This window comes from Emydura macquarii, unplaced genomic scaffold (genome assembly GCF_026122565.2).
Source record: "Emydura macquarii macquarii isolate MOO-44397 ecotype Brisbane River unplaced genomic scaffold, CSIRO-AGI_Emac_v2 contig_1027, whole genome shotgun sequence".
Taxonomy (NCBI): Eukaryota; Metazoa; Chordata; order Testudines; family Chelidae; genus Emydura; species Emydura macquarii.
Genome location: NW_027131164.1, coordinates 174175 through 196461, shown reverse-complemented (window position 1 = coordinate 196461; position 22287 = coordinate 174175). Strand labels below are relative to the sequence as shown.

The 22287-nt window shown below is 40.4% G+C and overlaps 1 protein-coding gene across 2 annotated transcripts in view; it reads left to right on the top strand.

The window, feature by feature from the left end:
- PTCHD4 (patched domain containing 4) overlaps positions 1-20061 on the top strand; it is a 112963-nt gene extending 92902 nt beyond the window's left edge. For both annotated transcript variants that reach the window (XM_067544852.1, XM_067544851.1), the window contains exon 3: positions 18428-20061. In XM_067544852.1, coding sequence (XP_067400953.1) covers positions 18428-20061 — 1634 coding nt within the window. The remainder of the gene's footprint in view (positions 1-18427) is intronic.
- Positions 20062-22287: the final 2226 nt, after the last annotated feature.

The following is a 22287-nucleotide window of genomic DNA, read 5'->3' as shown; positions in this document are numbered from 1 at the left end:
CTGCTTGCCCGGGTACTAGGCTGCAGGCAGCTCAGGAGAGCAAGGAGAGATGTCTTTCTTCTCAGGGAATTTGCTGGGGATTAAGCTCCTGGGCCTTCCTTTTATACTTCCTGTCCCACCCCCTGGTTTCCCCGCTAGGCTTGGCCTATTCCTCCCTGTCAGTTTCTGAGGGAGGCCACACCCACTCAATACAATCAAACATCTAAATTGCTGTTTGATTGTTTCATATTTATTAATATTAACTTTCAAAACAAACTCAATACAATTAACACACACTGCTAAACAACATTCACAAGGGTTTGTTGGCATAACATGCAACATAAAGTGAAGTATGCCATCCGTTTATGATTAATAGGAGTAATCAACATCTTGCTTCCTATACAGATTGACATTTTCTTTCTTCTGAACCTAGCATAGTCCCAGAAGTAAAGCCCTAACTATCTAGTGGGTTCTCCGACCCAATGTATTTTAAAATTCTTCTTTACTGCTATGCCATCAAACAGTTATGTGTACTCAGGAGTAGAGCGGGGCAACATTTTTAAACTGAATTTTCTTTTTTTTGTTCAAAAAATGTAGATTTGGCAATACCAAAACATCTTGTGAACTTGTATTTGTTTTGCCTAATTGTTTGAGTTGGAAACGAACATTTTGTTTTAATGTTTTTTAAATGAAAGGTGTTTTTTTCAAAAACAATTATTTGTTTTAAAATTTCCTTCAATTTTCTTTAAAAAATAAGTCACAAACATAAAAAAAAACCCTCACAATCAAAACAAAACATTTCATTTTGGGTAGAGTGAAATGTTTCATTTGACCCCCAAAAAGTGTATTCTTCCTTTGTGATTTGCTGAGAATTTTGAAAAATTTTGGTTTGGGTTCAACCTGAAATAATTTTTTTCCTTTTGATTTTTCACAATTGCCAGCAAACTGTAAAATCTTTTTATTCATACAGCTCTAGTCAGGAGTTTGGCCTCAAATTATCACTGGCTCACTCCCATTGTATCAAGCATCATTAAATATGTTTTAACCTGTTTTAAACACACAGAAAAAGAAAGAACAGTCAAAGCATTTGGAACTTTAACAATTGAAGGGGAGAGGCAGGAATTAACAAAAGATGAGAAGGTAAGGAAGAAGAGAACCGTGGCTAGTCCTACCAGAAGAAGGGAAGCGACAAAGGAGATAGCCAGAGTTTGGAATCTGAGGGGGACAGAGGATGACTCACAGAAGATTGCAAGTGAGAAACAGAAAACAAGAAGACTTGCAGGCAGGAAGAAGATCAGAAGGGGGAACATCTGAGAATTGCACCAGCATCAGGAAGAGGCAGGTCTATGCAACTGGGGACTCCCTACTAAGAAAGAACCCACAAGCCTGTCACCAAAGCTGATCCAGAGAATAGAAGGTTGTGTTGTCTGCTGGGAGCTAAGATATGGGATGTGGACCTGAGGCTCAAAGAGGATCCTAATGAGAGCAGGAAATAATTCTTCTGATTGTCCTGTAAACAAATGATACTGCGAGATTCTTGCTGGAATGCACCAAGGAAGACTACACCAGATTGGGGAAAATGCTTAAAGAAATGAAGGCTCAGGTGATCTTTGGTGGGATTCTAACTGTTCCTAGAGGAAGAGAGTGAAGGCGAGATGAGGTCATGATGATCAACAAATGGTTCAGGCAATAGTGCTATAAGGAGGACTTTGAGATGTTTAACTACTGGGAAGCATTCATGGGCAGAGGACTGTTCTCATGGGATGGACTCCAGCTGAAAGGGAGGGAAATAGACTTCTGGGGCAGAGCTTTGCACAATTGATTAAAAGAGATTGAAACTAGGAATTCAGGGGAGTAATCTCCACTGTGGTTCTAATATTGGGCAGGAGAAAAATCAAGTAAAAGAGGATACAACAGTGGAGAAAGGAATGACGGAGAATAGGAGAATGGAAAACAAGAGGAAAGATAGTGCCAATGCCACTGACAATAACAGTCAAGTGGGCAATACTGGCAGTAAAAGGAATGCACCTAATCAGGCAAGGAACCTGGGTGAGGCTACAACCTGGGTGAGGAAACAACTCAGATGTGTGTACACCAATGCAAGGAGCCTGGGTAACAAAATGGAGGAAATAGAATTACCGGTGCAGGAAATGAAATCAGATATTATAGGGATAATGGAAACATGGTGGAATAGTATTCCTGACTGGAATACTGGTATTGAAGAGTATGTGCTGTTCGTGAAAGACAGAAAGAAAGGTAAAGGTGATGGAATAGTATTGCATATTAATGATGCGGTAAACTATAAAGAAATAAGAAGTAATGGAATAGATAAAGCAAAATCTGATTGCGTCAAAATTGCTTTGGGGAAGAAAGGTAATAGAGGCTCCACTGGGATAGTGCTTGGTGTCTGCTACAGAACCCCAGGATCCAGTTTGGATAAGGAGAGAGACTGTTTTAATATTTTAATGAAATAAATGCTACTGGGAATTGTGTGATTATGGGAGATTTTAACTTCCCAGATATAGATTGGAGGATAAATACTACTAATAATGGGAGGGCCCATATATTCCTGGATGTGATAGCTGACAGATTTCTTCACCAAATAGTCATCTAACCAACAAGAGGTGATGCCATTTTAGATTTAGTATTGGTAAGTAGCGAGGACCTCATGGAAGAACTAGTTGTAGAGGAAATCCTTGTTTCGAGCAACCATGAGAAGGGTATTGAAGCACTGGAATGGGTTACCTAGGGAGGTGGTGGAATCTCCATCCTTAGAGGTTTCTAAGGCCAAGCTGGACAAAGCCCTGGCTGGGAAGATTTCATTGGGGTTGTCCTGCTTTGAGCAGAACGTTGGACTAGATGACCTCCTGAGGTCCCTTCCAACCCTAATATTCTATGATTCTATGAGTTAATTCAGTTTAAACTAAACAGAAGGATAAACAAAAATAGGTCTGTAACTAGGGTCTCTGAATTCAAAAGGGCATCCTTTAAAAATGTAAGGGAATTAGTTAGGGAAGTTGACTGGACTGAAGAACTCAAGGAGCTGAATGTGGAGGAGTTTGGAATTACTTTAAGTCAAAGTTGCAGAACTATGTGCAGCCTGCATCCCAAACAAGGGGAAAAACTTGTAGGGAATGGCTGCAGACGAAACCGGATGAACAAGCATCTCAGACAGGTTATTAAGAGAAAGCTGAAATCCTACAAGGAATGGAAAAAGGGATGGATCAGCAAGGAAAGCTTCCTCTTGGAGGTCAGGAAGTGCCGGAATAAAGTGAGAACTGCCAAAAGCCAAGCAGAGCTGGACCTTGCATAGGAAATTAAAACCAATAGTAAAAGGTTCTTTAGCCATATTAATAAAAACTAAACAAAGAAAGAAGTGTGACCACTAAGCACTGAGGATGGGGTGGAGATTAAAAAATAAATCTAAGTCTGGCCCAATACCTAAATGAATACTTGCCTCAGTTTTTAATAAAAGTGATGAAGATCTTGGGGGAAGTGGCAAGGTGGCTAATGGGAACAAGGATATGGAAGTAGAAATTACACATCTGAGGTGGAAGCCAAACTCAAACAGCTTAATGGGACCAAATTTGGGGACCCAACTAATCTCCATCAAAGAATATTAAAGGAACTGGCACATGAAATTGCAAGACCAATATCAAGGATTTTTAATGAATCCATAAAATTGGGGGCATTATTCTATGACTGGAGAATTGCAAATATAGTACCTGTATTTAATAGAGGGGAAAAAATGATCTGGGAAACTACAGACCTAGTAATTTCACCTCAGTTATAGAACAAGCTCTTAAAACAAATCTTAAAGAGTACTTAAAGACATAGAGTTAAATAATAATTGGGATGAAATGCAATTGGTTTTACAAAAGGTAGGTCATGACAAACCAAACTGATCTTTTTCTTTGTGAAGATAACTGATTAGACAAAGGAAATGCAGTAGATCTAATCTATCTGGATTTCAGTAAAGCATTTGATATGGTTCCACATGGGAAATTATTAGTTAAATTGCAGAAGATGGGGATTAACACGAGAATGGAAAGGTTAAAGGGGAGACTACAGCAGGTTACACTAAAAGTGTAGAACACTACACTACACTAGAAGTGTCAGGCTGGTGGGAGGTTACTAGTCGAGTTCCTCAAGGTTGGCCTTGGGACCGATTTTATTTAACATTTTCATTAATGATGTTGGCACAAAATGTGGAAATGTGCTTATAAAATCTGTGGTTGGGAGGTATCACTAATATGGAAGAGGACTGGAATATTAGAGTAATCAAAATGGGATGAAATGTAATAGAGCAAAGTGCAAGGTGATGCACGTAGGGCCTAAAAACAAGGGTTTTTGCTATAAGTTGGGCATTTACCAGTTGGAAGCAACAGAAGAGGAGAAAGACCTGGATATATTGATCAATCACAGGATGACTATGAGGTGCCAGTGAGATGAAGCTGTGAAAAAGACTAATGAAATCCTAGGATCCACCAGGCGAAGTATTTCCAGTAGAGAAAGGAATTCTTATTCCCATTGTACAAGGCACTGATGAGACCGCATTTGGGATACTGTGTGTAGTTTTGGTCTGCCGTGTTTAAGAAAGATGAATTCAAACTGAAACAGGTGCAGAGAAGGGCTACTAGGATAATCAGAGGAATGGAGAACCTGCCTTATGAGAGGAGATTTAAAGAGCTTGGCTTGTTATTGTTTTCAGGGAGGGTTGCCTTCTTCTGCAGCTTGGGTATGGATCACTTGCTGGTTTCAACTAAATTAATTGGTGGATTCTCAGTAACTTGAAGTATTTAAATCTATATTTGTGGAATAACTCAGCCAGAGGTTATGTACTTACTGCAGGAATGGGAGGGTGGGGCTCTGTGGCCTGCAATTTGCAGGAGGTCAGACTAGACGATCATGATGGTCCCTTCTGGCCTTAAAGTACAGAAGTTTATGAGTCTAACAATTTATTCCCCTCATTTCTTTTCATTGTACAGGGTTTTTTACATGGGGAAATATCCTCCTTGATAGTTTCTTTAAATGGAAGAAAGAGATGATGAGCCTGAACTGAAATTCCAGATCCAAACAACCCCAAACATTACAAGGCCTAGACCAGTGGTTCTTAACCTTTCCAAACTACTGTACCCCTGAAGCCTGAGTCCCACCCCCATGGGGCTGAGGCATGTAACTTAGTTTCATGGCGCCCCTGTGGCTCCAGACAATTGCCTCTCTTGCCACCCCCAATACCAGCTCTGCACTTGCGACCCCTCTAAACCCCCAGGTTGAGAAACACTGGCCTAGACAAATCAACTGTTAAGCTTGCACAACTCTCAGTATTTTTAAATATTTTTAAACCTAAAGGTTTGCCTCGGCTAGAAAGTTATGCTGTTTTAACGACATCAGACCCCCCCCCCCAGTGTGGAAACAGTTCTATCAATGTAAAGGTGCTTTATACTGACATAGCTATTCCTGTACAGGAAGGGGGAAAAGCGATACTGTTATACTTTATATTGGTATAATACACCCACAGTAGGGATTGTTCCAGTATAGTATGTCAGTAAAAAGTCACCCCCCTAACCAAAATATTTATACGGGTCCAAAATCTGTGTGTGGACCAACCCAAAGGAAATTCTGTTATAGGTTGTTGTGATATACAGAGAGAAACTATTAAGTGATAGCATCCCCACTCCAACTCTTATTCCCCCCTCCTCCTTTTTCCCCCTGGGTTATGTTTCTCAGAAGGAAAGTGCACATTCAAAATGAAATATAAGAATGGTGGACAACTAACCAGTCTGATACTGCACTAATGAGGGAGGCCTCAGAGAAAATAGAAACAGTTTTCATATACGATGTAGAGTGCTGCCAAAAACGTAATTATCCCCTGTTGGGAGACACTGTTAATGGTCAGGTTTCATACATATTACTGAGCTATTAATGAGCTGCTAAATTCTGCTAACTTGACTGTGTGTGTGTGTGGCTGGGCGGAAGGAGGGAAGGGGGGAGGCTGGGTTTACACAAGCCAACACAGCTCATGGTTATAAAGCCAGTGCTGGGCACAACTGAATGCCATAGGAGTTTTGCCATGCAGTATAAGTGAAGCTAGCCCATTTTATGCAGTTGATATTATATTGGAGGGTTTGATCAGGCTTTGTGAGAGGAAGGAAGAGTCTAAGGGACTGTAACTCAACATCAGCCAAAGGGATCATTTGGGGAAAGCAGTCTCATCATGTTAAGCAGGTGGTGTGTGTTCATGCAAATATAGTCTGGTCCTGACACCTGTTCATCTCCCTCCAGTCAGCTCAGCAGGATGCTCAGACCCTGCTTACAGATGTATTATGAAAATAACAAAAACAAGACACTCATAGAGTCATAGGGCCGTCTCCTCAGCTGGAGTACCTCGGTCCAGCTGGTTTATATTGACAGCTCCATTGACCTCCCAGGAGGTATGCTGATTTACACCTGCTGAGGATCTGGCCCATAGAAGTCAGAGCTGGAAAAGACCTGTTAGGTCATCCGACCTATCTCCCTGTCAATGGCAGATTGTTCCCTACAATGCATTGTCAGTCTACCTTAAAATTACTCAAGCAATGGGATAGCCTCAGCCTCTCCTGGGAGATTATTTCAGAGATGAATGGATCTCATTATTGGAAGGCTTAATCTGAATATCAGTTAAAATTTCCCTTGTCTTAATTTTATGCCATTGGTCCTAGTTATACCCTTCCCCTCTGGGTAATTCTAACAATTCTTCCCCTTCCACTGTGACTGCACCCTTCAAAAACGTCTGGACTGTTCTCTTTTTCAGCACCCAACAAATATTTCAGTCATCCTCCAGCCAAGCTCTACATACTTGCTCCTTGTAATCTTTCCTCCGGTCTCTTGATCATTTTTGTTGCTTTTCTTTGAATCCCACAAATTTGCCTTCCTCTTCCTAGAACTGAACAACAGTAAATAGCCAAAGCCTCTGCTTCAATTATGATCAAAGTTTAGAGATTGCATCAAATTATTTTACATGGACAAATCAGTTCAACACTTGACTAAAATGCTCCCATTTCTTATGACCCCATTGGTAACCTCATATTCCCAATCTTCCTCCTGATCTTTCTAGTCATAGATCCATTTTGTAAATAACAGCTTCATTCTTTTAATCAGCTTCACAAATCTACCCAGTGTTTTTGGCATAAATGAATAAATAATTTATTCATTAGTAACTTGATCTAAATTCATCTCACGTTTCTCTATATGTCACTTAAAGCTGCATCATTCCATGATGATTTCTATTTGTATAATCCTTGTTTACAAAGTTAATCAAAAGGCATAGATGAGAAAAAGAAAAAAGGAGTTTAATCATTGCTAAGCCACTGCAGAAAAATAAGTGGTGTTCAAAGGATCTATACAGTTTGCAAACTGTATATATTAATTCAAATGTAAATCATGTAACAAGTTAATTGTTAAACAAATCCATCTGGCTATATACTTGACATTTAGATCTGTTCCAACTTAGAGTGATTTTTATTGTTAGGTATTTTAGTACCCATTGACCAAAAAAGAAAAACATCAAAAATACAAGGTTGCAAAAGGTGACTTTAAAACAAAAAGTGCCAAGCTAAGCTTGATCACAGAAAAATGCCAGCCTGGTTCTGTTAGTAACATATTTGCCTGGGGGCTACTAGACTATTGGTTCAAATCCAGCATTAAAGCTTGTTCTAGTGCCAATTGCCGTGCAGTTCCAAAAAGACGCTGTAGGTGTTATAATAAGGGAAAGATCTGAAATCAAAGTTGCTAAATTATTGTCTAGAGCCTTGTGCCAATTGCAAAGACATAAAAAGAGAGATGATTCCTTGCATTTTCCCCCCATTCAATCCTTAGTTGGGTTTATTGTGAAGATTTTGATTTAACATTTGCTTTTGAACATCTGAATTAAATATTTCAAAATGTTAATATGACACAGATATCATTCATTATGATTATAATGAATTGATTATTGCTATTATTAAATCAGGATCAAGGCCCCATTGTGCTGTGTTTAAAAGACTTCAGAAAAAATCAACACTAATAGAAATAAATACAACCAAAAAAAGATGACAGCACTAGCCCTACTGCTCACCTTTCGTCAAAGAGTGCACAGCAATTCATTTCATGATATTTTTTTTAAAATGGGGCTCCTGTGAGACTTGGAACACAATGCAGGAGATGGAAACCATTCGTTCAGGCATGCAAAATGCTAGTAGTTTGGCACAGGTATGTTAAGGCAGCAGGAAAACCTTTTAGGAATAAATGAGTTTAGGGTTTGTTTTTTTTGCCCAGAGTGCTAAACTACAGCAAAATCAATGTCCTGAGACAGGTTTCCCTGGAGGTGCCCTTCAGTAAAGATGTGCAGTTCTGCTGGATGATGTTTCACTGTACTTCATTTAACACTCCTGTTATAGAAGCCAGCTTTTTAATTAGCCGTTTTTTTATTATAGGGATTTGCAGCTTAAAAGAGCAATTCTGTACTGCATACTTTTCAAGAAAGAGAGACACAGAGGGGACAATGCCTTTCTCAGAGTGCCTGTAAAAATAAATTAGCTTTAGTGGGTGTTAGCTTACCTGCATCGCCATCAAGAGAGGAATGCATCTGAAAGCCTATGTCATAATTTTTTATAAGAAATATTGCTTATTTTCAGTCCTGAAGTTGTCACAAGGACCCCAATCCTCAAATGTATTTAGGGTTCTAACTTCCATTGAAATCAATGGAAGTTAGGAGTCTAAATACATTTGAGGATTTGGGGCAATCTCAAATGAGAGAAAGGAAAGTGTCTGTAGTGTAATGATGATTTCAGCAGGATGCCATCATTGGGTCTTGGCTGAACTTTACATAGTGTCGCTTACAATTACAGTTGTACATATGGTCCAAAATGTCTTCTTAGTTACAGTCATAAAATTGAGGTGTTTTACTGCACTTGCTAGTGGGCAACCAGGGGTGCAGGAGGCCGCCTTAGAAAGGAAGGCTGAACTTGTGGTTAAAGCACAGGCCTGAGCCTCTAGGAGAACTGGGTTCCATTCCTCACTCTGTGGCATATTGTGGTTCATATTTACCATTGCGTTTGTGATCTTGCCCAAGTCACTTCAATTTCCCAACTGTAAAATGGAGGTGGGAGAGCAGTAATATTTCCTTTTGCCTGCCTTCATCTGTCCTTTAAAGGCTCAGCTCTTAAAGTCCGGGACTGTATCTTATTATTCATCTGTACAGTGATTAGCACCGTGAGGCCCCAATCTCACACTACTACCCTATGATATAAGTAATAAGTCCCCCCGCCTGTAGCTATTATATGGCAGAATGGGTTTTGTGCTTTAATCCCATCAGTGCCTCTTTCTCACTGTATGCAAGTCACTTAACTTTTGACTCGGTGTCCTCACCTGTAAAACAAGGATACTAATACCTTTTTAATGGGCTTATGGAATTTATACTTACACAAAGCAGTACAGAGCTGAAAATTGCTATTACAAGTACAAAATTCTTATTATCAGATGAAAACCCTGGGCATGCCTGCTGAGAGGCGTATGACTCGTACAAAAATGTATTCAAGAGCTGCTTGTGTGCAAATGCTTAAATAGAGGAAAATGGTCTTACATGATGCAAACCTAAAATAATTGTTAGCCACTTAGAAATCAGTTGACACCTTGGGCTGTGTGAATTGCTTAAAGGAGTATTAAAAGGATGCACAATATAGAAAGTATTTTTTGTTTCCTCCTCCCACTGGCATCTACTGGGATGGAGTCAATGGAATGGGGATGGGTAGTGGAGGTGATTGTAAAGTGAAGTGAGCCCCTAAAGCCAGGTCTGCATAAGTATCTTTTGCTGGTATAGCAGTAAGAATGTGATTTTTAAAGTCATTTCTATACCACCAAAAGCCATCCTGTGGATGCAATTGGGTACTGCCCTATATTGTCAGAAAAGTAATTTTGCCACCTTATTTCAGTCAGAGAACTGGTATAAGCTATACCGCTGAAAAGACTCTTGCCAATATAAGTTGCATCTCCACTAGGAAGGTTTGCCCGTATAGCCATATTTGTCTAGCTATATCATCAAATCTTTTCAAGTCTAGACTAGATCTTAATCTAAAAGATTACAATGTCATATTCTATTTCTCCCCACAAGACTGGATTTAGTAGAAATGTCTCTCTTTCTCTCATCCTGTTTAATCTCACTTCATTCATTATTATTATTTATACTGCAGTAGCATCTAGAGACCTCAATCGTGGATCAGGGCCTCATTGTGCTTTGTGCTGTATAAACGAGTAAAGCAAAGACAGTCCTCTGCCCCACAAAGCATGCAGTCTATGTATTATGTCAAGAGGCAACAAGTGGAAAAACAGACAAATGAGAGAGTGGGAGGTGAGGGACAAGGTAACAGTAAATATGGGTATGTTTGCATAAACAAGTAATCTCATTGGGCAAAGTAGTCACAGGCTGCTGCTAACCTAGCTAATGACAGATGGTTGTGCTTTGTTCAGATCATGGTAGGAGTAGCTTTTAAGGGACTTGAAGAAAACTAGGGTGGTGTGGCTTTACATATTTTGATGAGAAGTTGTAGATGGGGAGAAGTAGGAGGAAGATCTAAGGTGCCTGTGGAAAAAGGAGACAAGTTGGCCTTCAAGGCTAGGGTTAATGACAGAATGAAGGTGGGGTTGTCCTTGCAATAAGAAATTAGATTTGAAAAATAGATTATCATATATCTGCCAATACATGGCTCATCCCTCCAAGCTGCTGAGCAATCTAGCCCCATTAGCAAAACACCCACGTTAGGATTACTAAAGTTGGTCCACCTTCTAAGGGGACAGGGGACTATGTAGTTTGGAAAGCCTCCACCTCAGCAGAAGGGGGACCAATCTTCTTGGGGACAGACCATCTAGAGTAGTCAGGAGGGGGTTAAACTAATAACAATAGGAGGGGTAAAAAGAGGAAAGATATGAGCACTCAACACAAAATCGAGATGTTGAGAACAAGAATAAATCAAGGAACCAAAGGACATGAAAAGAATAAATTCTTGAATTGCCTATAGACCAATGAGCCAAATCAGCTGAGAGGCAGAATGTAATAAGAAAAATGTGAATAAGGGAAGGGAAGAAAAGGGACACAAAGATAACTCTATGGCTAGCAGAGTTAAGGACAGTAAGGAGTTTTTAAAGTATATTAGGAACAAAAAGAATACAACAATGATATTGGTTTATCACTAAATGGAAATGACAGAATTATCAATAATAATGCAGAAAAGATAGAAGTGTTTAATACATATTTCTGTTCTGTATTTGGGGAAAAACAGGATGTAGTCAAATCATATGACAATACTCTTTCCATTCCACTGGTATGTCAGGAGGATGTTAAACAGAAGCTACTAATGTTAGACATTTTTAAACCAGCAAGTCCAGATAACTTGCATCCAAGAGTTTCAAAAGAGCTGATTGATTGAGGATCTTACTGGACCATTAATACGAATAAGTCTTGGAACATTGGGGAAGCCCCAGCAACTGGAAGAAATCTAATTTTGTGCCCATGTTTCAAAAGAGTAAACAAGATGACCCAGGTAATTATAGTCCTATCAATCTGACATTGATCCCAGGCAAGGTAATGGAGCAGCTGATACAGGATTCAATTAATAAAGAATCAAAGAAGGGTAATTTAATTAATGCCAATCAACATATCCTGTTAAACTAACCATATATTTTTTATTAGATTACAAGTTTGGTCGATAAAGGTAATAGTGTTGTTGGAATACACTTAGACTAGTGAGGCATTTGACATTTTGATTAAAAAACTAGAAAGATTTAAAATTAACATAGCACACATTAAATGGATTAAAAGCTAACTAACTGATGGGTCTCAAAACAAAATTGCAAACAAGGAATCATCATCGAATGGGTGTTTTTTTAGTGGAGTCCCACAGGGATTGGTTTTTGGCCCTACACTATTGAACTTTTTTTTAATGACATAGAAGAAAAGATAAAATCATCACTGAAAAAATGTGCAGATGTCACGAAAATTGAGGGAGTGGTAAATAATGAAGAGGACAGCTCACTGATAGAGTGATCTAGATTACTTGGTAAAGTGGGCTTAAGCAAACAATAGGCATTTGAATACAGGTAAATGTATACATCTCAGAACAAAGAATGTGGATCAAATCTATCTGATGGTGGACTCAATCCAGAGAAGAAGAGACTCTGAAAAAGATTTGGGGATTGTGATGGATAATTAGCTGACCGTGAGTTACCAGTGCTATTCTGTGTCCAAAAGGATAAATAAGATCCTTGGATGTATAAACAGGGGACTCCCATGTAGGAATAGAAAGATTATTTTGCCTCTTTATTTGGCACTGGTGTGACCACCTCTGGAATACTGTGTCCAGTTCTGGTGTTGAGAAGGATGGTTGATGAATTGGAGAGGGTTCAGAGTAGAGCCAGAAGAATGATTAAATGTTTAGAAAATATGCCTTATAGTGTTAGACTCAAGGAGAGCAACTAGTTAACTTAAAAAAGCAAAGGGAAAAGGTGGTTTGATTACAGTCTATATGTACCTAATTGGGGAACAAATATTTAACAATTAAAGACTCTAGCAGGAAAACGTATAACAGAGGGCTTAACAACCTTGGGAAGGGGCGTGCCAAGTCTCCCCCCACCCCCCACCCCTCTCCCATATGCCCTGGGCCCAGTGCCCTGGCTAGTGGCTTATGGGGTGTCCAGCCTGAGGGCCACTATTTGAATTTGTGCCCTCCTCCCCTGCAGCAGGGTCTGTGGGCCTATTTCCTACTCTCCCTTGGCGGCAGTGGTAGTGGGGTGTCTGTGGGCCCATTTCCTGCTCTTCACCTCTCTCCCTGCTGTGAGGGTGGTGGGTGCGGTGGCGGCCACCCTGGGGGGAGAGTTGGCTGGGCCTCCTCTGAGGAGCTGCCCCCACTGACATCCCCGGTGGCCCTCTGGCAGGGAGCAGGAGTGAGAGGGACAGATTCCCCCAGGCCGCCCAGTGGCGGGGGAAAGGCTGCCTGGCTCCTGCACGCCTGGGGTCCCCGCGGCTCCCTAGATGCACCCAGCACGGGGGCGGAGAAGGCGAGGAAGAGGACGGGAGGCTGAACTGCCATGTCAACGTGCCACTGGCTCTGGCCCTGGCTCAAGCAATGCCACGCAGCGGCCACTCCCCCGCCCCTACCTGCTTTGCTCCAGAAGTGGCGCGGCTCCAGCCAGAGCACTGCTGGGCCCACGTAGAAGAGGGAGGGGCGGGTCTGGAACAGGAGAGTGGCTGCCACGTGGCGCTGTGCTGCTTGGGGCCAGGAGCAGTGCTGCATGCCACTCACAATCATCACACGTGCCACCTTTGGCTACAAGTTGAATCTAGACAAATTCGAATCCAAAATAGAATCCAATGGTTCGAAGGTGAAGCAAGACAAATTCGGACTGGAAATGAATTGTAAATTTTAACAGTGAGAATAATTAACCCTTAGAACAACTTACCAAGGGTTGTAGTGGATTCTCCATGACTGACAATTTACAAATCAAGATTGGATGTTTTTCTAAAAGATATAGTCTAGGAATTGTTTTGGGGACGTTTTGTGGTCTCTCTTATACAGGAGGTTGGACTAGAGAGATCACAATAGTCCCTTCCGGTACTGGAATCTATGAATCTGTAAAAGATAAGTGCATGCTTAAGTATTTTGGTGGATCAGGACAGAGTGCTCAGCACCTTACAAGATTGAATCCATAAATGAGCTCTCAATGTTCTATTGGAAGTTGGTGGTGGCAAAGAGCTTTCTGGAGGAATGTAAAATATTTGTGCTGAGAATCATGTGATTACAAATTCCAGATGCCCTTCATTTTCACCTGAACTTTCACTCACGTATGTGAATTATAAAAGCAAAATTGAATGTTTGCTAAGTATGGGGGAGAACAATGAAGCCATTTTACCGGAAAAACAACAGAGGCTGATTGAACCACCACAGCTCTGGAAATTAGCCAGTGTAGGATTTTGGGGGAGTGGTTTTTGCCTTTGATGAAAAAATAGCCATTTCATCAAAATTTCACACAAAGTCAAAATTTGTGCCATGAAAAGGCAAAAGATTTCACACAAAAGAAGAAAAGTTTGGATTTCACAAAGGCCTTTGCTGTCTCCCATCCATTTGCCTCCTGGCTGTGCTATATGACCTGATAAGAAGTCAAGCTTCATTTATTCTTCTTATATAGCATAAATGATGCTCTCGTTGAGCAGCCAGAAAGCAATAAGACCAAAGTATGTGTTTTGGAAATGGTAGTTGCTAGATAGCATATGGGAAATAAATTTAAGAATATTCAGTCATCAGGCTAATAGCGGAAATCAAGTATCATAGATAAGAGAGCAAAGGTGGTCAGCGAGACAGGGAAAACTTGAAGGATGTTCCAGATGGACAAAGATGCAGTGGAGAAGGCTCCTTCACAAAGGAGGAAGAAATAGTGGGAAAGGACAGAGAGGAGGAAGTTGTCAGATGAGCAGAATGGATGGAAATAAATATAGTTTGGGAACCTGATTCTGTGTGTGCTCAGAACCACTAAGGACAGGAGATAAGAACAGGCTGGGGGTGAGGAAAGAGGTTAGCCTGGGCCTGTAAGGTGGTATGGAGAGCAAAGATGGCCATTTTGAAATTTGAACTGGATCCTGCAATGAATTGGCAGGCAGCGGAGATGCCTGAGGAAGGGCACAATAGTTTGATGCGTCAAAGGGAAATGCAGTGTGTTTGCTTTGTGTAACAGTTCAAAGCAATAGTGTCTGCAGTGCACTGAGTGCCCAATTATGGCTTACCGTCGTTTGGGTGATGTGAGGGGGAGGAAGGCTTTTCTTATACTTAGTACCTCTAATGTGCCCACTATAATGTGACTGCCTGTAGTGCCTGTCTGCAGAGGGGGCAGCCAGCATGGCCGGAAGCCCGGAATGGACTAGAGGGGAGTCAGTCAATGCAGACTGTGGGAAGTGTAGGTAACAATGGCCCACCTTCCCCCTGCACACTAGACAGCATGTGGAGGTCTGTGCTTGGGAGACTGCATACCACCCTTTTCCTAAGCATGTAGCTGGGGCCTCTGGTGAGCAAGACCTTAGAGTTACTGGGCCCGTCCCCAAAGGCCGCGGAAGTTGCTAGGGTGTCTTTCTGTTGAAAGCCCCTAACACCAGCTCTTGGCCTTTGACACTTTGATCACCAACCTCCCTCCCTCAGATGGAGCTCCTCCTCATCCCCATCGTGGCTCCACCTCCAAGAGCCTTAATTACTCCCTAAGTTTTCTTTAAGGTGAACTTTGACACTAATGCTCATACTAGGATCTCGCTGCTGTCTCCCACACTGCTGGCAGCAACATTCTGAGTCTCTGATTGGATAGATTTTTTAAATGACTCGTTAATGATTCACCCTATATTTACTCTACGGGAAGTATGATCATTAAGCTAATGTTCAGCTCAGTCAGCTGCAAGGAGTTTTTAACCATTGTTCATTAAGGCCCTAATTCAGCAAACCACTAAGACTAAGCATGTGAATACTCCCATCCAGATTCAGCAAAGTGCTTGTGCTCATGCTTAATTTTAAGTACATGATTAAGTCTCATTCAAGTCAATGGAGCTTTGCTGATTTTCACTACCTGAGAATCTGGTCCACTATGCTTGCTGGCTATGGTACTGTATGGACTTTGTGTGTAATAAGTAGCCTGTGGATTTGACCTGGCTTATCCTGAATTTATCCAGGAATGCAAAGTTGCCCAGTTACCAAAATCCAAGTTCACAGGAGAGGAGCATTTCAACAAAGATTTTTTTCTAAACGGAAAAATTCTGTAAGGCCAAATGTTTATGTATCACTGAAGGCACTGATTTGCAGTGCACACCAGTAAAGCGGGTAACATTCACAGAACTTGAAATTTTATGCTGTAATTTTCTCTGCCCAGAATGGCTGTCAACAGTCTGCTTTTGGCACCATAAGTAGTGTGTGGATACGAACAATTTAAATAAAAAAATGAAACCAACAGACTTTTTGTCAAACTTTGTTATCCAGTCACAAATTGTGGGTCTCCCTAGCATCACGTTTCTGATACAATTACTAGGACATTACCTCCTGTCTTGCTGTATATAATTCCTTTATTATGCTCAATGAATATATATATGTATATGTCTCAACATTCTATTTCCACTGATATCCAATCTCCGCCTTTGTTTCTCTGTCTAATGGTATGTCTGCTTCCGTGGTCTACAGTACTCTTTGGTCTACTGATTCAAAGCCTCAGGAAATCAATGACGGGGATTTCGATTGACATCAGTGGCCACTGGATTAGGGCCTTGATATAAGACATCAGACAGTTTAGAACATGGGTTTTCAAGTTGGAGTGGGGGGAGGATCATGACAGAGTTGCAACTACCGTCCTTTTCTCTATGGCTAGTTGTAAGAGAGTCCAAAAATATTTGTGTGCTGTAACATGAAGCCACATTATGGAAAAGGTGCAGTGTCTCCGGGTTAGCAATGAGCAAGCACTTGAACCAATCAACATTTTTTCATCAAAACGTTCAATGAAAAGTGGCTTTCTGACCAAAGTGAAATTTTTTGTTGAATAATCACTAAAATAGCGTGACAATGCTGTGAAACCAATGTGTGTGAGATTGGAACATGACTCATTCATTGTTTTAGGGTTTTTGCATACTCAAGGAGACCATATGGATTGTATTCAATTCTATATAATTTCTTACAGCACTTTCTTCACCATCATAACTGAACACTTTCCAGTGGTGCATTCTGCCATGACTACACATCTGTCACATATGGTTGATTCTCTCTCATCCTCTCCCCAAAGGGACAATTGCATGTGCGGAGGAATGTTTTGTTTTGGTACTGTTTTGATTTTGTGTGTTATTTTTCTAACACGCTGCTCTATGTCTATACTAGAGAAGGCAGGACAAAGGCGTGCACCTGGCACTTGGAACAGAAGGTAGTGAGGTTTGTGATAGTACATAGTTCTGATGGGAGTTAATTCCAAACTCTCAGACTGGCACATTCAATTTATGTGTGGAAGATTCTCTTCACCACAATGACAGCTAAAAATTGCTGGTAAAAAATTTCCATCAAAACTTGTTTTCAGTAGAAAATTGAGTTTTTGACTCAACCAAAATGTTCACAAGAAGTGTCTACTTTCCCTGAAAAGTGTTCATTTTTCTGCTGGAAAACCAAAAGTTCCAAAAGTGACTTTTTTTCCCCCAAATTTTAGCTAGAATTTTCATCACTTTTCATCCAAAAAATGAAAACTTTTTGCCATTCAGGTTTTTGATTTTTCAACAAAAAGATGAAAATTTCCACAGAGAAAAAAAATCTTTTTCTAACCTGCTTCATCAAAGATGTCATTTAAAAACAGAAATTAAATCTTAGCTGATACCACACCATCTGTGCCATAATTTGATGGCTTTGGAACCCAAGTAATTGAGGCTGCCAGGAGCACATTTGGGAGTGGCCTTCCATGTTCAATACAAAATATACCCCAAAATGCAGCCCGTGATTGAACAGTAAATAAGAACCTGTTTTGGTGAGGTTCGGAGTACGTCCTACTCTGTGCTGAGTGCTATCAGCTCCCATGGGAACTGAGGGCACCTGTTACCTAACAGGATCAGGCCCTGATGTCCAAGAGAGAGAAAGAGGTGTAGGCAAGGAGAAAATGTATGTTTTCAAGACAACAGATGTGGGATGATGGTCTAGCACATGTATCTTTCATCATCATGTCAATTTACATATGGTATGAAGACTCAGGCATAACACTTTAAAAGTTCCTTTTTCACGTATTAGTGCTGTGGACATTATTACATAAATTATTGCAAACTTGTATATTTTTGGCAATACCAATATTTCTTCTCCTCACCTAGCACTAAGGCCCAGATTGTCCCATCCTTACTCACACTGAGTAGTCCAATTAGTTTACATCTACTTGAGGAGTAACTTACTGCTTGTATGAGAAAGTGTAGCACAATCTATCCTTCAGTTTTTAAAGAACTAGCAGGGGACTACAGTAAGGAAGATACAAATAATGAATCCCAATATTAGTTGACCCACTTTTCTCCCACAGTGAAATAATTTTATATATAGTATATTAATCATTTAAGAAAACATTTTTAAACTCAAATACTTCCAGTTAGGCAACCTAACTCCGTATTTAGGCAGATAAACAAGTGGCTTCATTTTGAGCCCAATTCAATGCCCATTGAAGTCAATGGGAGTCTTTCCATTGACTGCAAAGGACATTGGATCAAGTTCTATCTGAGGTGCTGGGCTTTAGACACACTTTAGACACACAAATCTGAAAATTTTACATGTAAAAACTAGTAATATGATCAAAATGTTTTTTAAAAAGTCTGTTTAGTAAAAAGTAGTTGCCAAAAGTTCATATTAATGTTGCAGAATGAAAAGTGGAAACCTGTGTTTATCCATTGTTATTGTCATTATTTTAGGTCATGGAACCAAAGGAGTGTTTGAACTTCTTTCAGGATGGCGCAGAACCAGGGAGAACCTTCCATTCAAGGATAGGGTAGCAGATACCTATTCCGATGTCATGGTTTCCTATACAATGACAAGCTCCTTGTACTTCATAGCCTTTGGCATGGGTGCCAGCCCTTTCACCAACATTGAGGCTGTGAAAGTTTTCTGCCAGAACATGTGTGTCTCCATCCTGTTGAACTACTTCTATATCTTCTCCTTTTTCGGCTCCTGCTTGGTCTTCGCTGGACAATTGGAGCAGAACCGTTACCACAGTATCTTCTGTTGTAAAATCCCTTCAGCAGAATACCTGGAGAGGAAACCCGTGTGGTTCCAAACCATGATGAGTGATGGCCATCAGCACACGTCTCACCATGAGACCAACCCCTACCAGAATCACTTCATCCAGCATTTTCTACGAGAGCATTACAACGAGTGGATTACTAACATCTACGTCAAGCCATTTGTGGTGATACTGTATCTCATTTATGCCTCTTTCTCCTTTATGGGGTGCTTACAGATCAGTGATGGGGCCAACATCATCAACCTCCTAGCCAGTGAGTCTCCAAGCGTCTCCTATGCCCTCATCCAGCAAAAGTATTTCAGTAACTACAGTCCTGTGATAGGATTCTACATCTATGAACCTCTTGAGTACTGGAATGGCACTGTGCAAGAAGACTTAAAAACACTGAGCCATGGGTTCAATACAGTGTCCTGGATCGAACAATACTATCAGTACCTGAGAGTTGGCAACATCAGCACCACCAACAAAAGTGACTTTATCAGTATACTCCAGAGCTCTTTTTTAAAAAAAACAGAATTCCAGCACTTCAAAAATGACATCATTTTCTCCAAGGCTGGAGATGAGAACAACATCATTGCTTCCCGCATGTATCTGGTGGCCAGGACTAGTGAAAACACACAAAGGGAGGTGGTGGAATTGCTGGAGAAGTTAAGGCCACTATCTCTAATACAGAGCATCAAATTCATTGTGTTCAATCCTACCTTTGTTTTCATGGATCACTATGGTTTATCAATAACTATGCCTGTCCTGATTTCTGGCTTTGGCATCCTGCTGGTGTTAATACTGACCTTTTTCCTGGTTATTCATCCTCTGGGAAACCTCTGGTTAATTCTCAGTGTCACCTCAATAGAGCTTGGTGTCCTAGGCTTGATGACTTTATGGAATGTAGACATGGATTGTATTTCTATACTGTGCCTTATCTACACTTTGAATTTTGCGATAGATCACTGTGCACCCCTGCTTTACACATTTGTACTAGCAACTGAGCACACCCGAACTCAGTGTATAAAAAACTCCCTTCAAGAGCATGGGACAGCCATTTTGCAAAATATTATTTCTTTTCTTATTGGATTGGTCCCCCTTCTCTTTGTGCCTTCAAACTTGACCTTCACACTGTTCAAATGCTTGCTGCTCACCAGCAGTTGCACATTACTGCACTGTTTTGTTATTTTACCCGTCTTCCTAACTTTTTTCCCACCCTCCAAAAAGCACCACAAGAAAAAGAAACGGGCCAAAAGGAAGGAGCGGGAAGAGATTGAATGCATAGAGATTCAGGAGAATCCTGAGCATGTAACAGCAGTCTGAAAGGCTTAGAAAAAATATATAAATATATATTACAATGCGTTGCATAGAGATGCAAGGAAAGTAGAGCAAAGATCTCAGCTGCTTGTGCTGGCCAGGTGTAACAAGGAAAAGGAAGACCAAGAAGGGGTATTTCATGACACATCAAGGTGAACTCTTTTAAACAAAGTGACAAAAATGAAAATAATCTAAACATTTTTCTTTGAATTTTCATTCTCAACTAAGGAAGAGTCTATGGGCCATTAAGTGGTTTGGAATATCAGATCTCTAGCTCTAAATGTCAGTTGATCAATCTGTCACATGTAAGACTGAAGTGCGGGGAGAGGGGGAAAAAAGCGTTACCAAGAAGAAAATAGTGTGAGCTAGAAAGACTTGATAAAATTGTCCAGGAAAAAGCAACAAGGTTTCAAATGAGAAACAATGAAGAAGAAAAATAGGAGAGAGTAAAAATGCCATAATTTTCATATTTGTTTTCTTAAGCAGGTTGGTTAAAGTAAACCTATGCACTTGGGAAGTAGATATTTTAAATCAATCTAAGCCAAAGTTCTTCCCAACTTGAATATACAGTGTATAACAATATACCACAGTTAAAACAGTATCATTAATTCATATGGTAAAGCTATAACGCCATGCAATACAGGTACTGGATATATGGGTATATAGAAGAGGAAATAATTGTAGGCCATTTGGGAACTCAAAGCTTGGTTTCTTTAAAACTGACATTTGACCTCTCCCCCAATGTGGTTATCAAGGACCCCATAACTGATCATTATTAATATAAATATATTGTGATACCTGTGAATTCTGGAATTCCCCTTCTATTAACAGCACTCATAAAACTAACACAAGCCATTACACTGCAATGGTAATTACTGCAGCGTTAGCCTCTAGATTCCTAAGTTCTCAGTGTTAACATTAAATGCCATATTAATCAAGCAGGAGCTTTAGATGTAACAACAGATCACATACTGTTAGACACAGTGATGTGATCATGCTGTGGCTGAACCAGTTCTGGAAAATGCACTGTATTAGCTTTCTATGTTTGGTTCATGGTGCAAAGGTACCTGTTTGCTAGTCCCTGCAATATGCTACAGGCCTGGGGTTCAGTGCCGCCGTTAGTGAAACAATCAATAGAATATGCTTTTTGCCATCTGCAAAAAAGAATGTTTTAATGTTTGAGTGAGACTGAATGAACCTCCAACTGTAAAGACCCAGATCAGCTCCTTGAGGGAGTGTTGATTATTATTATTACTAAATATTTGTGTGTCTGATTGAATGTCTGCAACATCAAGCTTTGTTATGGCTGTTGAAATTTAATAGAAGAAGGCAGTAAATCTGCACTTACTGCATGACACTAGAATTATGCCATAAAGTATTACAAAATGACCTTCCCTGCTTTATAAACTATACAGCTTAGAAGCTCAAGAGAGAACGAAAAGAGACTGAGCCCGTTTTTAAGTTAACACTTAAGGCCAAATTCTGTCCCCAGTTCTGCCATATACATCTCCCATCTTAAATAGTGTTTTAAAAGGGTTTGCTTTAAAGACTCTTGAATGCAGTCTAGCCTCACATAAATGAGTGATATACAGTGTTGGTGTAGCCATGTCGGTCCTAGGATATTAGAGAGACAACATGGGCAAGGTAATATATTATCTTGGACCAACTTCTATTGGTGAGAGAGACAAGATTAAGAGTTCTGTGTAAGCTTGAAAGCTTTTCTCTCTCACTGACAAAAGTTGGTCCAATAAAAGATATTACCTCACCCAGCTTGTCTCATCAATGAGTGATGTCTTCCTGAATATATGGGATCCGCATGGACACTATATAAACAAAATAGCAGTAGGGAATGTTTGTTATGTCTACTGTATGTTACTTGCAGATCCCTTTAAAAGATGTCTGAGCTGTTTACCTCCAGAACTGTGCTACTCTTGTACATATTTGTGCTTGTGGTTGGCTTACTCTAGATCTTAAAGTCGATTTGCATAGACAGTGACTGATGATCGTGTGGTCGTATATTTCTCTAGAAGGTTGTCTACAAGGAGCTCTCTCTCTGTTTCATGATGCCTCTCTTCCCTTCCTGCACTGATTTATGGTTAGGGGGAACCAGGGAAATTCCACTTACCCCACCAAAAGCCATCTGTTCTCTGGCTCTGAAAGTTCATTAACTGTTTCTCTTGCCAGGGAATGCAATTTCCCCTTCCCTTCTGTGTTTTTCTGAGGTTTCCATTA